The 16,816-nt window shown below is 46.6% G+C and overlaps 1 protein-coding gene across 3 annotated transcripts; it reads left to right on the top strand.

Moving 5' to 3' along the window:
- Nucleotides 1-1,468: 1,468 nt before the first annotated feature.
- Nucleotides 1,469-15,232, top strand: LOC121585153 (xylosyltransferase 2-like). 3 transcript variants are annotated; one of them, XR_006657810.1, is made up of 12 exons: nucleotides 1,469-1,600; nucleotides 6,462-6,999; nucleotides 7,437-7,612; nucleotides 9,056-9,258; nucleotides 9,971-10,051; nucleotides 10,764-10,980; nucleotides 11,305-11,481; nucleotides 11,619-11,875; nucleotides 12,098-12,293; nucleotides 12,580-12,913; nucleotides 13,180-14,672; nucleotides 14,732-15,232. XR_006657810.1 is itself a non-coding variant. In XM_045210960.1 (11 exons), exons 1-11 carry the CDS (start codon nucleotides 1,469-1,471, stop codon nucleotides 13,506-13,508), a joined length of 2,640 nt encoding a protein of 879 aa, XP_045066895.1. In that variant the 3' UTR covers nucleotides 13,509-15,232. The 3 variants fall into 3 exon arrangements, 2 of the variants coding, with proteins under 2 accessions (XP_045066895.1, XP_045066896.1); XM_045210960.1 differs by having other exon boundaries at nucleotides 13,180-15,232; XM_045210961.1 differs by lacking the exon at nucleotides 9,971-10,051 and having other exon boundaries at nucleotides 13,180-15,232.
- Nucleotides 15,233-16,816: the final 1,584 nt, after the last annotated feature.

The following is a 16,816-nucleotide window of genomic DNA, read 5'->3' on the forward strand; positions in this document are numbered from 1 at the left end:
TCAAGTTCGGGCTCTGGCTGGGCCACTCAAGGACATTCAGAGACTTGTCTCGAAGCCACTCCTGTGTTGTCTTGGCTGTGTGCTTAGGGTCGTTGTCCTGTTGGAAGGTGAACCTTCGCCCACAGTCTGAGGTCCTGAGCACTCTGGAGCAGGTTTTCATCAAGGATCTGTCTGTACTTTGCTCTGTTCATCTTTGCCTCGATCCTGACTAGTCTCCCAGTCCCTGCCGCTGAAAAACATCCCCACAGCATAATGATGCCACCACCATGCTTCACCGTAGGGATGGTGCCAGGTTTCCTCCAGATGTGACGCTTGGCATTCAGGCCAAAGAGTTCAATCTTGGTTTCATTAGACCAAAGAATCTTGTTTCTCATGGTCTGAGAGTCTTTAGGTGCCTTTTGGCAAACTCCAAGCGGGCTGTCATGTGCCTTTTACTGAGGAGTGGTCTGACCACTCTACCATAAAGGCCTGATTGGTGGAGTGCTGCAGAGATGGTTGAGAGTAACTTTAGAGCGCTGTCAGAGTGACCATCAGGTTCGACCTCATGGCTTGGTTTTTGCTCTGACATGCACTGTCAACTGTGGGACCTTATATAGACAGATGTGTGCCTTTCCAAATCATGTCCAATCAATTGAATTTACCACAAGTGGACTCAAATCAAGGTGTAGAAACATCTCAAGGATGATCAATGGAAACATAATGCACCTGAGCTCAATTTCGAGTCTCGTAGCAAAGGGTCTGAATACTTATGTAAATAAGGTATTTCTGTTTTTTATTGTTAATACATTTGCAAAAATGTATAAAAACCTGTTTTCGCTTTGTCATTATGGGGTATTGTGTGTAGTTTGCTGAGGAAAATGTTTTATTTAATCCATTTTAGAATAAGGCTGTAACAAAATGTGGAAAAAGTCAAGGGGTCTGAATACTTTCTGAAGGCACTGTAGCTAAATATATGGCACTGAGCTGCTACAAGCTGTAACAACATTATAGAATCTGATTATCATTATAAAAAGGATCCATAATGATCATGATGGTTCATAATCTAAATAAACCATATAAAGAGGATTGACAAAACGTTTGTAGGCTATAGAAAGGGCGGCACTTTTCATCCTTATATGTAATTAGGAACATGCAAATAGCATTTTGTATTAAAATCTAAATACATTCAATACAATGTTATTACTAATGATGATAGGTTTTAATTGTATGTGTTCTGTTTATCATGTAAATGTCACATTTTCTATAAAACTATCTGGCTGTAAACCTATAACATTCTTAAAAAAAAAAAAACTATGATTATAAAACATAATCAAACGTATTGTATAAGACTCCAAAAATATGCAATCAGTAGCCTGCCTACAATTTCTACGCTGAGGAAATGCAAGTCTATCAGTTGCGTGCGCGTGCGTTGTTCAGATTTGCTTCTCTCCTCCCCTGGCACGCGCTCATGTAAACTAGAATCGGAAAAATGGTGGCCAGCGTCAGAGTGCGGAAGCTCCTCCGACGATACAAACTAGCGATTGCCGCCGCGTTAACGATTCTTCTGATTCAAGGGCTAGTGGTATGGAGTCTGAGAAGTCTCGAAGAGGGCGAGACGGAGGTAAGAAAGCTTAATATGATTTTGGTTAGCTGGTTAAGATAAGATTTGGTCTCTAAAGCTGGTAGCGGTAGTTAGCAAGCTAGCTTACTATGCTAACGTAAACGTTAGCTAGCTGTCTCTAGTACTGTAGCGAACTACATTAAAGATACTGTAGTTAACCAAAGCTAGTTCGTAGTAAGCTTATTCCTTGTACACTTATTATAGCTAGAATTGCATATTTAAACCAACTCGCTAGTTAAACTACACTAGACTAGTTCAAGAATCAATAATACTTGAAGTGAACCACTTCTTTGTTTGGCCAACCTGTCTCAGAATTCAGGTGAGACGTTTCCTGAGTATACGCATAATAGCGTATGAGGTCATTGTGATGTAAACTGTAAACTGCCAACCAGCTAACTAGCAAGCAAAACATTTAAAAACAGGGCACATTGTGTAGGCTCTCATTTCATTATGTTGTGATTTGGCATGTCCTTGGATGAATGTTGATTGGTGCTGCGACTGTCACTTCAATAATATGCCATTTAGCAGACGCTTTTATCCAAAGCGACTTAGTCATGCGTGCATACATTTTTCGTATGGGTGGTCCCGGGGATCGAACCCACTACCCTGGGGTTACAAGCGCCATGCTCTACCAATTGAGCTACAGAGCACCACAATTAGTATTGTGTGACTGTGTAGTGATGAAGATAACGGAAATACATTGCGAGGTTGATTATCTGGCTTGCCAACTGGATTAATAGGTTCGGTGATTATTCAAAGTAGGTGTCAAGACTTGCGAGTATAATGTCAATTTATGACATGCAACGAGTTGGAGCGAGCAGTCGTGCTTCCCTCTGGCTCATCTTTCCTTGTCCTTGCACCAAGCTATCTGAGTTGGCTCATGATCCATTGCATACCATAGTCATCTTAATCATTTACTCTCAGTTTAATTCACAATTTATTGGTCTTGATATAAGCATAGTAATTTACTTGCATTCTTTCCAAGTATAAAACTACACCTGAACTATTTCTAGCTAAACAACACATTTAGCCAATTTGGTCTATATTTTCTAAAGTACTGACTGAACTAGAGCGTCTGAACCGACCTATAACATACTTATCCATGGGAATCTTGGCTCTCCAATCTCACACACACACCTGGAACACTACCCTAGAGGCAGTGGCCTGGAACCTCCTATTTCTTCTTCAAATAAAGTCTTCCTAGCTGTGTTCCTAGCTCCAACAGTGCAGTAGTATCTAACAATTCACAACAATACACACATCTAAAAGTAAATTTAATGGAATTAAGAAATATATAAATATTAGGACGAGCAAAGTGACCAGTGATTCCATGTCTATGTACATAGGGCAGCAGCTTCTAAGGTGCATGGTTGAGTAACCAGGTGGTAGCCGGCTAGTGATGGCTATTTAACAGTCTGATGGCCTTGAGATAGAAGCTGTTTTTTAGTCTCTCGGTCCCAGCTTTGATGCACCTGTACTGACCTCGCCTTCTGGATGGTAGCAGGGGGAACAGGCCGTGGCTCGGGTGGTCACACAGAGCTGTCTCACTGAGCTGTGCATACCTGGAGGGAGAGGAAGCATATAAGGAGGGCCCCAGAAGAGGCACTGCATAGGGTGGGTAGGTTTGCTCTGGGACTCTGGACTCTCTGGACTGTTTCACTGGTGATGTGTTAGATCTATATTATTTATTGGAGCAAACCCACCATTAGCCATTCTCTTCTTAATGTGTTTCTATGCTACGTCCTTTATCGCAATCAAGAAGATGTTATTACTTGGACCAGTAGGAGCATTACATCAACCATCTGTCTGAATTTATAACAGCCAAGATGCAATGAATGCATTTCCCTTTGAACAGACAGTGTAAACAGGAAATGTGACATGACATGAGATCGTCCTGAGAGCAGGATGTTCCTATTGTGACATCTAGTAGATTGCTTTAAATCAAATCAAATTTTATTTGTCAGATGCGCCGAATACAACAGGTGTAGACCTTACAGTGAAATGCTTACAAGCCATTAACCAACAATGCAGTTTTAAGAAAAATAAGTGTTAAGTAAACAATAGATAAGTAAAAAATAAAAGCAGTAAAAATAACAGTAGCGAGGCTATATACAGGGGGTACCGGTACAGAGTCAATGTGTGGGGGCACCGGTTAGTCAAGGTAATTGAGGTAATATGTACATGTAGGTAGAGTTATTAAAGTGACTATGCATAGATAATAAACAGAGCAGCAGCAGCGTAAAAGAGGGGGGGATGACAATGCAAATAGTCTGGGTAGCCATTTGATTAGATGTTCAGCAGTCTTATGGCTTGGGTGTAGAAGCTGTTAAGAAGCCTTTTGGACCTAGACTTGGCGCTCCGGTACCGCTTGCCGTGCGGTAGCAGAGAGAGCAGTCTATGACTAGGGTGGCTGGAGTCTTTGACAATATTTAGGGCCTTCCTCTGTTACTCTCCATGTTCATTCCATAAGGATGCATCCAGCTGTTACCATCACTTCAGTCCTGAGCCAGCCAGCCTAAACAAAGGCACATTTATACGCCAACCGCCCAATGGTGCAACATAATTTTGAACCTTGTACCAACCACCTACTGAAATGTACCTTTTGTTAGGTAAATCATGTGATAAATTAGGTTATCGGGAGGCTGGAGGAGGACTTTTTACAGTTCCCGTGTGGCTCAGTTGGTAGAGCATGGCGCTTGCAACGCCATGGTTGTGGGTTCGATTCCCACGGGGGAGCAGTATGAAAAATATATGCACTCACTACTGTAAGTCCCCCTGGATAAGAGCATCTGCCAAATGACTAAAATGAAAAAAAATGTCTTTAACACAATGGCAGTGGCCCCCTCCCCCTTCTGAGTGGGTGTTTGTATAGAGTTGGGGCCTAAAAAAAAAAAAGTATGGATGCAGGGCTGAGTGAGTGGACTGAGTCCCTCTCTGCTCAGTGGCCTCGATGTAACTCACATCTGCTCTAATCAGAAGCTGGCTGCTTGCTGTGCATGTGTGAACACAATCACATGCATCCTATTATAGCCCCCACAGAAGAGGACTTGAGAAGAAGTGAAGAAAACCGCACGTTCTGTTCCGTCATCCCCAGTCAGTGGCTTCATAAAGAGCTGCTGGGGCGTACTGGTCCGCTCCCCTCACATGGAGATGAAGGCAGTGATATGGCTTCAACTAATTGGAAAGAAAAAAGGAAAAGAAACCCGCCTTTGAGTTGACGAATTTCTGATGTGAGAGCGTTAATTAAAAAGTGTGGAAAATTGTGAAAAGTTTCATTGAAATTGCTGTGTTTCTCTTCAATATGATAACATTGCCCAAGTCCACTTAACATTTGGTAGCTGTTTGAACCAGTGAACCACCAGTAGAGTAACAGTCTTTTAAAATATGGATTTCTTGCCCTATGATGCTTTTCAATAGACTCCTTGACGCAAATCACATTCAATGGGGCTGGGCTGTAACATCATTGTGGACAAATGCTTTTCTAACTGGAACAGCATTTGTGGTGCACCGGGCGATCAGTAGCTGTGTTGTGTGGGTTGGCTACTGGCTGGCAGACTTGCACTGGTCTAGCTCCCTGCCTTGTGCTGTCTGTCCCAGGCCATAGCCTCTGTTCCCACAGTCTGTGCTCTGGTCTGTCTCTGTGCCAGCAGCGTGTGGCGGGGGCCCACTCTGGGCCATGCCCACTCCCTGTTTTTCTATCCCTTCTCCGGGTGCATATTTTGGGGCCCTTCTGTACAATTTCATTAAGCCAGCAAGCCAGCGTGGTAAGCTGTGATATTTCCTGCCAGAAGTGAAAATAGCTGCGGGGTTGCTGCTTTCGATGCATCCATTTGTGGAGGCCCCGTTTTTGCATTCCAGTAAGAGTGTGGTGAGAAGTTGTTTCCCTGTTTATCTCCACTAACCACCTGAAACACCCTTAGAGCCAGAAGAGTCATTATGTTTTTTTGTCTTATGTTTTTACTTAGTTGCTCAGAATGTGAATGAAGGGATAGACCTTAAAAAAACATGTTTTTTTAAAGGTCCCAAACCACACACACCCTCCTCCCCAGGTAGCCCTGGTCCTAGTGTTGGTGTAGGGCCATTGCTGTGCACTGTACAGTTGAAGTGGCAGGGGCTTAGGGCTGGGTGCTGAAGTGGGCAGCGCTGCGCTCAGCGCTCCTGGGGCTGCAGGGGTGGCTGCTGATAAGGCCACTTGGCCTCTGGCCGACAGTGATCTTATTGGGCAGCTCAGAGCGTGGCAGCCCTCCAGCTCCCCCTGCCTGCCTGTCTGTCGTTGCCCATTTACAGGCCTCACTAATTACTCCTCAGAGGACTTCTCTGTCTGTCACACACACACACACACATATATATATATATATATATATATATATATATATATATATATACACACACACACACACTCCCCGCAGTGCTCTGATAAGGACTCTCATTGTAGATGTGAGCATATGCCCAATTTCATGTGGTGTGACTGAATGTGTACGTTTCATGCATGCGCTGTGTGCGCTCTGTGCTGTGCCCAGGGTCTGACTGAGGTTTACTGAGGTCACCGCGGTGAATCACTGCCTTCATTACATACCTTACATCTGTATGTTGTGCCTTCTCTGATTACTTCCACAAAAGGCAGAGGGGGGGCTAAAAATAACCCAGAGCAAAAACAAAACACATTGTAAACATATCTTGCCTCTGGTGCTCCTGCTCTGTTGTCGTCTTGTTTTGGTTGTTCTTAGAGGGTGAATCATCTCCTCGTTTCACAAACACTCTTCCTGATAATTTGATTGGTCCCAGTATGTTGTGTAGTGTATCGACAGGAAAGGAGGAGAATGAGAATCTTCTCTGTGCTAACTCTCTCCCCCCTCCCCAGAGGAAAACACGGCGGTCTAAGCTGCCTGACCACAACAGCCAGGACCCCAAAAGGGAGGCGGTGGGCTGGGAGAGACAGAACGCCTTGTCTGGGAGGAGCGGGGCCCGATGGAACAGCAGGCTGGAGAGGACGGGGGCCACGGCCGCCAGCGCCCTCCGGAGGGGCAACAAGCACCGGGGGAAGACCACCGTCAGGGTGAAGGTGCCCCTGGGCCAGGGGGTAGGGGTAGCAGCTGACGGTGTTCCCCCCCACGACCCCTCCAGCAGCCGTAACTTCACTGATACCCGGGGCGGAGGGGAGGGGGCGGCCAGACTACCCCCTCCAGCCATGCCAGGGGAACCGGGCAGTGTGGAGGGGGCGCCTCAAGCCCCCAGCAGCGACTTTGTGCCCAAGTGTGACATCATGGGCAAGGATGCCCTGTCAGCCCTGCACCGCGCCGGCTCGCGGCAGTGCCGGCAGGAGATCGCCAACATTGTGTGCCAGCATCAGGCCGGGCAGCTCATGCCAAGGGCACTGCCTCAGTTCTGCCCGCAGCACGGTGAGACACACCCCTACCTAGCCATCATTCCTCTAGGGATCAGAGACTAACTGCATATGCAGACAGCCCACACACTGCAGACTCTTAATGATGTATTGGATATTTATTCTCCCTGGTACATTTTTCATTTGTGCCTTGAAGTGCCCCCCAAGGCTAAATCAATGCATGAATATTACATTTGCAGTTCCATTTCCTGTTTTAATGTAAAATGTTTTCCTCTGCAAAAACATAGATGTCTGTGAATGTACTCTTTTGGCAGCCCACCCCCCCCTCTCAGATAGCATATTTTCACACCACCCCTTATCCACCTATAAAGTGGGGGTTTGAGGACTACCTATTTTCCATTATCAGACTGTTAATCAGTCCCATGAGTCCGTATCCAGAGACTTATTCCCATGATCCTCTCTCTCATCCTTTGTGTTGTGTCCTCATCCCAGGTTTTTCCAGCCCGGTCCAGACAGCTGATGAGCTGGACAATGACCTGTCCAAAGTGGAGAACCCAGTCAGGGTGGCTTTCGTCCTGGTGGTCCACGGCCGGGCCATCAGACAGCTCAAACGCCTCATCAAAGCCATATACCACCGAGACCACTTCTACTACATCCACGTGGACAAGGTAACTACTGGCAGACATACACACTATACTGTGATTGATTCAAGAAGGATTTCATCTTGAATAAAAACATCAAATAAAAATTGTTCACAAAAAAAGGATTACTTAGTTGGAACTTTCCTAGATGCACCATACAGTCTCTTATGGCTGGAAATTGTATTTTGTCATTTGGATGATCTGGTTTGGTCTGGCTCAGTTGAGGGTTGAATTCAAACAAATAATCACACAAAGGTCATACAGAGGGGATACGATTTAAGCTTATGCTTTATCGTACTCCGCATGTTTCTTGTTAGCTTATGAGGACGCCTTGATATGTAGAATTGCGTCTCTGCTTCTCATATGCTGGCAGGAGGTCTAACCTGGAGGGTCTCGCTGACTCGTACATGCTTGATGAGGTCACTGTGTTTTTCATGTGTAGTAGAGTCTATAATAACCCTCAGGTAAGGAAGTGGCTGGAGGATTAGTCAGGATAGAGGGGTTTGTCTGGTTGCTGTAGGAGAAGTGGGAGCAATAAGAGGGGGATGTCTACACAGGTTGCTCACCCCAGCTCCTGGTAGCATGTCTACACAGCTGCAGAGCCATATAGCTCAGAGCAACAGTTTAACACTGCAGAGTAGAAGGGAAGGGAAAGCATTGATAAATGAGGAGTCAATGGGTTCACACCGTTCAGACTACACTAGACGCTAACGGCCCTCCACCTTATCGCTCCTCTCACTGGGACGGGTAGGCAGTGCGCCTTGAGGGATGGGACAGGATGGAAAGCAGGTCAGGTTGTTCTGGAGTCCTTCCGCCAGGCAGCCTCTCTCTCTCTCCTCTCTCGCTCTCGCTCTCTCTCTCTCTTTTCTTTCTCCCCCCAGCCGAGCAGGCCGCTCTCTCCCTGTGTTAGCCTGGAGCTGGGCCCTGTCACAACACTTTCTACCTGCTCTTCTCATCGCAAGAATCTCATCTCTCACACCTTCAGGCCTGTTGTCACCAACCCTACTGCAGCCCCCCCATCCATCTTTCCCTCTGAATGTTTAATGGTCTTCTTTACGGTTTGGAAGTAGTCTCTTAGCTGAGTTCTTCTCATTCTTTCTTCATGTCCTGCTGTCAGAAAAACCTACAGCTATTTCATACCAGGAGATTCTGTTGATTTCTTTGCACGTGCCTGTTTTTGATGTAATGCGTATGTTTACATGCACACTAATAATTCAATATGAAACTGATTATGGCAGTAGGCAGATTGTTACTTTAAGGTGTTTACATGTCTTAATAATTCAAAAAATTGCTCAGAAAACCAGGTGTTTTAATCGGCGTATGCTTACTTCGATTTTGACCTCACACTGATTAAGATGAGCAGAGGAAGGTGTTTACATGACTAATGCATAATCTGCCAACTGCCATAATCATTTTAATATCAGATTATTATTGTGCATGTAAATGTTGTCTGTCTCCTAACCCCCCCAGCGCTCCAACTACCTGCATCGGGAGGTGCAGCAGATCGCCCAGCAGTACCCCAATGTGCGTGCCACGCCCTGGCGCATGGTGACCATCTGGGGCGGTGCCAGCCTGCTGAAGGCCTACCTGCGCAGCATGCAGGACCTGCTCTCCATGCTGGACTGGAATTGGGACTTCTTCATCAACCTCAGTGCCACTGACTTCCCCACCAGGTCAGTGACCACAACACCATTGTCATATGATTGGCTTTGAAACTATTGTTTAATTTTTATTATGGTTAATTGACTTGTGTGATGAAGACTTGATCTCAATCAAAATTCTCCACAATATGATCACATTTGTAATTTCTGTATTCCTCCTGCCACACAACTCTCACTCTGTTTAGAAGAAATGTGCTCTGGAGTTGTAATTTCATTTGTGCCTGTCTGAGCTTTTCATCTGTTGCGGAGCTTTTTGGTCTCACTTCACTCTGCGATTTGATTCAATTATTCCGTTGACCTGCAGTGACTTTGACTCCTATAGCTACAAGATAAAGGAGAGCCACGTCTCCTGCTAGTTGAAAGCCCAGACTGTCATGGACTGTTTTGGTCACTGATGCACAGAGACAGACTGCTAAATCGCCTCTTTCTTGTCAATCAGTTCTGGGGTGGATTTCTGAGGCCCTTCTGAGCTGCTTCCAGAGCAGTGGCCAATCCTACTGAACCGTCCCAGGGTTTAAAGGGGGGGAATAAACGGGAATGCTTGGATGCACACAGAGGAGCCGCCGCTGCCTCCCAAATCCTGCCGACAGCGGCTAATTCCACCCAGGGAAAGTCCTCGCGCCACGCTCCAGTCAGCGTTTTATCCCCAACCTAATCCTCTCATCTTCTTTTTTCCTTCACTCCTTTCTTTCTGTCTTCTCCTTGGCCTATCGCCTTCCGGCAGGACCAACGATGAACTGGTGGCTTTTCTGTCGCAGCACAGAGACCAGAACTTCCTCAAGTCACATGGGCGGGAGAACGCGAGGTAGGGCGCTTAGTTAGGAAACCTCTGACTCACAGCCTCGTCAGTCTGTCTGACACACTTGGCTCTTACTGTTAGTGTCTGACACCGCTCACATCGGCTGAGATTTTCCTCCACTGCTCTTCTCATCAAGCTTAGCTTCACTCAGTATGATGTAATGGTTAAGCTTTCATATTGGAGGAGAGGACTAAGATGTTGGAAGGGAAAATGAAAGGAATGATGATTATGATGTAAAGCTTCTGTTTGATGTTTATTTCCCACATAGTCAAGGACAGCTCTCTGACAAACTATTTAAGATCAGTTATTATTGCTGAATATTATTGCTGAAGTTAGGCAACAAGGCAACAGGTTGTCAGTTAACTTGCCTGGTAATGTAGTGGTTAGATAAATGAAGAACTCTTAATCACTGTCCTTCCCTGTGCAGCTATTTTAGATTTAGTCTTGACTAAAATAGCTTTCATCCTTCATAGTTTTAGTTATCAGTTTACTAAAACTCTAGACTGAAGTGGCCGCCTGGTAGCTGTGTGTGTGGGAGAGCCGGGCTGATCAGCTCAATCAGCATGCGCAACTGGAAGACAAATGAGAAGATTGCATTATATTATGCAAAGGCATATTTCTGATTGGACAAAACAGATCAAAAGGAAAAATAGGTTGTTGACGAATATCTTTTGTCATAGTTATTGTTGACGAAATGAACACTGCCTGTGACCTCCAGGTTCATAAAGAAGCAGGGTCTGGACCGGCTGTTCCATGAGTGTGACAACCACATGTGGCGGCTGGGTGAGCGGACCATCCCTGAGGGCCTGGAGGTGTCTGGGGGCTCTGACTGGTTCTCCCTCACCAGGCGTTTCGTTGAGTACGTCATCAACTCCCAGGATGAGCTGGTGGCGGGCCTGAAACAGTTCTACACCTACGCCCTGCTCCCCGCTGAGGTAATGGTCAGGGAAAATGTAGTGGTGAAGATGACAATGTGACTGCTTCAGTCACAGCCTCTCTGGGCAGTAGAGGTGCTAGACTGAACAGGGGGTCACAGAGCGTTTAGCTGCCAGTTAAAGTGGGTTGGTTGAGGTCATATCTTAGTATTGAATGTTGTACACTAGAGTCAAAAGCATTGATTTGATGTTTTGAAACATGTCTGGATTGTCTTCATTGTTCAGGAATCCCTGTGGAGATGGTGAAATGTTGCAATTCTATTTACAGGAAATGTCACAACCCAGTGTTTGAAATATTAATATAATCCCTCCTCTCTGTTCCAGTCCTTCTTCCACACAGTGCTGGGGAACAGTCACATGTGTGACTCTCTGGTGGACAACAACCTGCGTGTAACCAACTGGAACAGGAAGCTGGGCTGTAAGTGCCAGTACAAACACATAGTGGACTGGTGCGGCTGCTCCCCCAACGACTTCAAACCACAGGACCTCATCAGGATACAGGTCAGTCAGCCAGCCAGGAGAGGGCACTGTTGTACCCATCATGAGAGTTCAAATTGAGTGTCCTTAACTGCTGCACTCCTCCTCAGCCAACAAGTGTAGTATTTAACTTTGATTCTCATGTCTTCATTCCACCACAGCAACTGACCCGGCCCACGTTCTTTGCCCGTAAGTTTGAGTCCACGGTGAACCAGGAGGCTATAGACATCCTGGACACCCACCTGTATGGGCACTACGCCCCAGGGACGGTGGCCATCAAGGCCTACTGGGAGAGCCTGTTTGAGCGGGCGGATGGGGTGGGCTCCCTCAGTGACGTGGCCCTCACGGCCTACTCCTCCTTCTTCCGCCTGGGCCTCAGGAGCCTGGAGAGCAGCCAGACCAGCCTGGATACCTGCAAGTGAGGCCTGAATACTGAATACTACAATCTTTCCAAATGGTAGATTCAGAGTGGAAGATTTCACTATTACTTAGGCTAGTTGAGGCTCAATAGATTGATTTCTTCAAAAGAAGGACAACTGAAGTCCGGGTTTAATTATTGATATACACAATAAAAAGATATCTCAATTGATTTGACCTTCTCATATTGTCTATTCAAATATCTCTTCCTCCTTTTGTGCAGGTATGAGCCAATAGGCTACCCGGTGTCAGTGCACCTGTATTTCTACGACGAGCGTTTCCAGGGCTACCTGGTCCGTCAGGAGGTGCAGAACGTGGGGTCAAGGGTCAGGGAAACGGTGGAGGTGTGGGCCGTGCCTCAGGCCACCATGCAGCTGGAGAACAACCTCAGGGAGTTTGAGCGGCTCAAGAACCTGGAGGTGAGTGGGACCTGAGATAGATAGATAGATGTCTGTCTGTCTGTATTTCTATGGGTATTGTGTACAGTCAAGGTTGTTGCAGTTTAGATAGTGGTATATGGCAAGGGCTGAGACTACGGATGAACAAGTTTGTGGACCTAGTTTGATGATGAAATACCCATATCTACTGTAGACTAGATGTTGGATACAAATGAACAAGTTAGAATACCATTAGGACAACAAGGATACAAGACTGCCCTAACACATTGATGTAAAATGTCTGTGTCTGCTTATTTTCCCCCCTCAGGTGGGCACAGAGTGGGACCCCAAGGAGAGAATCTTCCGGAACTTCGGCGGTGTGATCGGGCCGCTGGACGAGCCGGTGGCAGTACAGAAGTGGGTGAGGGGGCCCAACCTCACTGCTACCATCGTGTGGATCGACCCCGCCCAGACGGTGGCGGCGTCTTATGACATCAGCGTGGATGTGGATGCAGAGTACACGCAGTACAAGCCCCCGCTGCAGCGGCCGCTCCGCCCCGGGGCCTGGACGGTCAGGGTGCTCAGGCTGTGGGAGCGCGTGGCCGAGGCTCGCTTCCTTGTCATGCCCCTGGCCTTCAAAGGACGAGAGCCACTACGCCAAGGTCAGCCTGGTGGTTTGAGGGTCGGGTAGTTCATCTATACTTTTTACCAGGAAGTGAAGTGGTTCCAAAGGGAGTTTAGTTCAGGGTAGTTTGCCCCTTTGGTGTTCTGTTTGATTCAGTGCAGCCATTCAGCCTCCGTATCCAATTCAACTCACTGGAAGACTTGTCTCAGTATGTATTTATGTATCTGATGAGGATGTTGTGAACTGATCCCTAACAGTCCTCTCTTCCCTTTCTTCCTCCCCCTGCCACCCTGCCTGATCCAGAGGAGGACAGCTGGCTGCACGCGGGGCCACCAGGCAACCTGTACCTAGAGCAGGGCTTCCAGCAGCTGAGATCTGTTCTGAAGCTGCCCCCCCAGGAGCCCGCCCTGCAGGAGGCTCAGCAGAGGGCCCAGCTGGTAGGCAAGCCCCTGGATGCCTGGGTGGACAGCACCGTGGGGGCCTTCTGGGTGACCGGGGACCTGTGCTCCACCCAGCCCTCCCCGGGCCCCTGCCCTTCCCTGGGCCCCTGCACCAAGTCCACCTGGAGCTCCCTCGCCCCAGACCCCAAGTCAGAACTTGGCCCTGTCAAAGGTGACGGCCGGATCAGGTAGCCCCCCGGAGAGGAGGCATGCTGAACTACATTAGAGGAGGAGAGGGAGAGGAGAGGATATGTGAGCCCTGAGAAGAGAGGGGAGAGTAGGGCCTGGTCTCTGAGGCAAACTCATAGCTCATAGAGCACATAAATAGACAAGGCTTCTCCCTACATATGCTGAGGTGTGGCTATGCTCTCAGTTTAGAGGCTACATGGCCTTTTCAGAGGAGATGCGTGCTGGAAATTTGCACATGAAGACTGCAAGACAAATGTTTTTTTTATGTTCAAACGTCATTGCATCGTTACATGGACGATTTCTGTTATGTTATCTGTCTGCACTTAAGTCTTCATTCAGGGTCTCTCTGGGTAGAACCTTGGATATGTTCGAACTCTGTTCAGTGCACAGTTTTCTTCTGCTTGAAGGAATGTAAAGCAGTGGCCAACATTTTGACAGTGGCTAAATGCTGTGTTGAATTGTTGTCAGAGGGGAGTGGGCCCTCTGGACTAGGATCTTCATGCTTATTTTCAAGCATTATTATCAGAACTTCAGCAGCAGATGGAGGAAGTGCACTTTACTGTAAGACTGTAAGGTTACGCAGGACAGGGTCGATCACTAGTTGGAGAACGACAACGAGGAGGAGTAGGAGCTTAAAAGGTCACGGTGGAGGTCGTCACAATGGTGACATGGCATCCTCTTCCCTTCGCTTACTTACATGTCTTTGTATAAAAGTGCTGCTAGAACATATCTGGACCAGCTAGCTCACCTGGAGGTGGAAGAATGGTACCAGCTGAAACCATACCATATCTGGACCAGCTAGCTCACCTGGAGGTGGAAGAATGGTACCAGCTGAAACCATACCATATCTGGACCAGCTAGCTCACCTGGAGGTGGAAGAATGGTACCAGCTGAAACCATACCATATCTGGACCAGCTAGCTCACCTGGAGGTGGAAGAATGGTACCAGCTGAAACCATACCATATCTGGACCAGCTAGCTCACCTGGAGGTGGAAGAATGGTACCAGCTGAAACCATACCATATCTGGACCAGCTAGCTCACCTGGAGGTGGGAGAATGGTACCAGCTGAAACCATACCATATCTGGACCAGCTAGCTCACCTGGAGGTGGAAGAATGGTACCAGCTGAAACCATACCATATCTGGACCAGCTAGCTCACCTGGAGGTGGGAGAATGGTACCAGCTGAAACCATACCATATCTGGACCAGCTAGCTCACCTGGAGGTGGGAGAATGGTACCAGCTGGGACACAACAATCAGTTAAAGTTGGGAGAGAGTCCTCTTCTCTCATGAGTTCTGTTTACTGTGACATGTTTTTCAATGTTTGTTTTGTTTGTTTCTTGAACATTGAAATGTGAAATGTCTTTGTTGTCCATGATCACTGCAAAGCAAAGTCACCGGGGGTTTTGTGTGTCAGAGGAAGTGCCTAACTGATGTGGGTAATATTCAAGGCTACAGTGGCCTGGCTCTCCTGTGTTGTGTCATCATCATATTCACAGTGGACTACGTCCCTTCTCAATGGGTCTACTCACTGTTATGCTATATAGGCCTAGCCAGAGCCATATATTTAGAGTTAGGCAAACTTTTAGAATTTTCTAGACAGTCATGCGATTGCATCATAATGGGTAAGAGCGTCTGCTAAATGGTGTAAATGTAATGGAGAAACCGCATTGGCCCAACTCTCTAAATACAGTGGGGGAAAAAAGTATTTAGTCAGCCACCAATTGTGCAAGTTCTCCCACTTAAAAAGATGAGAGAGGCCTGTAATTTTCATCATAGGTACACGTCAACTATGACAGACAAAATGAGAAAAAAAAATCCATAAAATCACATTGTAGGATTTTTTATGAATTTATTTGCAAATTATGGTGGAAAATAAGTATTTGGTCAATAACAAAAGTTTCTTAATACTTTTATATACCCTTTGTTGGCAATGACACAGGTCAAACGTTTTCTGTAAGTCTTCACAAGGTTTTCACACACTGTTGCTGGTATTTTGGCCCATTCCTCCATGCAGATCTCCTCTAGAGCAGTGATGTTTTGGGGCTGTCGCTGGGCAACACGGACTTTCAACTCCCTCCAAAGATTTTCAATGGGGTTGAGATCTGGAGACTGGCTAGGCCACTCCAGGACCTTGAAATGCTTCTTACGAAGCCACTCCTTCGTTGCCCGGGCGGTGTGTTTGGGATCATTGTCATGCTGAAAGACCCAGCCACGTTTCATCTTCAATGCCCTTGCTGATGGAAGGAGGTTTTCACTCAAAATCTCACGATACATGGCCCCATTCATTCATTCTTTCCTTTACACGGATCAGTCGTCCTGGTCCCTTTGCAGAAAAACAGCCCCAAAGCATGATGTTTCCACCCCCATGCTTCACAGTAGGTATGGTGTTCTTTGGATGCAACTCAGCATTCTTTGTCCTCCAAACACGACGAGTTGAGTTTTTACCAAAAAGTTCTATTTTGGTTTCATCTGACCATATGACATTCTCCCAATCCTCTTCTGGATCATCCAAATGCACTCTAGCAAACTTCAGACGGGCTTGGACATGTACTGGCTTAAGCAGGGGGACACGTCTGGCACTGCAGGATTTGAGTCCCTGGCGGCGTATTGTGTTACTGATGGTAGGCTTTGTTACTTTGGTCCCAGCTCTCTGCAGGTCATTCACTAGGTCCCCCCGTGTGGTTCTGGGATTTTTGCTCACCGTTCTTGTGATCATTAATCCCCACGGGGTGAGATCTTGCGTGGAGCCCCAGATCGAGGGAGATTATCTGTGGTCTTGTATGTCTTCCATTTCCTAATAATTGCTCCCACAGTTGATTTCTTCAAACCAAGCTGCTTACCTATTGCATATTCAGTCTTCCCAGCCTGGTGCAGGTCTACAATTTTGTTTCTGGTGTCCTTTGACAGCTCTTTGGTCTTGGCCATAGTGGAGTTTGGAGTGTGACTGTTTGAGGTTGTGGACAGGTGTCTTTTATACTGATAACAAGTTCAAACATGTGCCATTAATACAGGTAACGAGTGGAGGACAGAGGAGCCTCTTAAAGAAGAAGTTACAGGTCTGTGAGAGCCAGAAATCTTGCTTGTTTGTAGGTGACCAAATACTTATTTTCCACCATAATTTGCAAATAAATTCATTAAAAATCCTACAATGTGATTTTCTGGATTTTTTTCTTCTCAATTTGTCTGTCATAGTTGACGTGTACCTATGATGAAAATTACAGGCCTCTCTCATCTTTTTAAGTGGGAGAACTTGCACAATTGGTGGCTGACTAAATACTTTTTCCCCCCACTGTACATGGCTCTGGG

The sequence above is a fragment of the Coregonus clupeaformis genome, chromosome 35 (assembly GCF_020615455.1).
Source record: "Coregonus clupeaformis isolate EN_2021a chromosome 35, ASM2061545v1, whole genome shotgun sequence".
Taxonomy (NCBI): domain Eukaryota; kingdom Metazoa; phylum Chordata; class Actinopteri; order Salmoniformes; family Salmonidae; genus Coregonus; species Coregonus clupeaformis.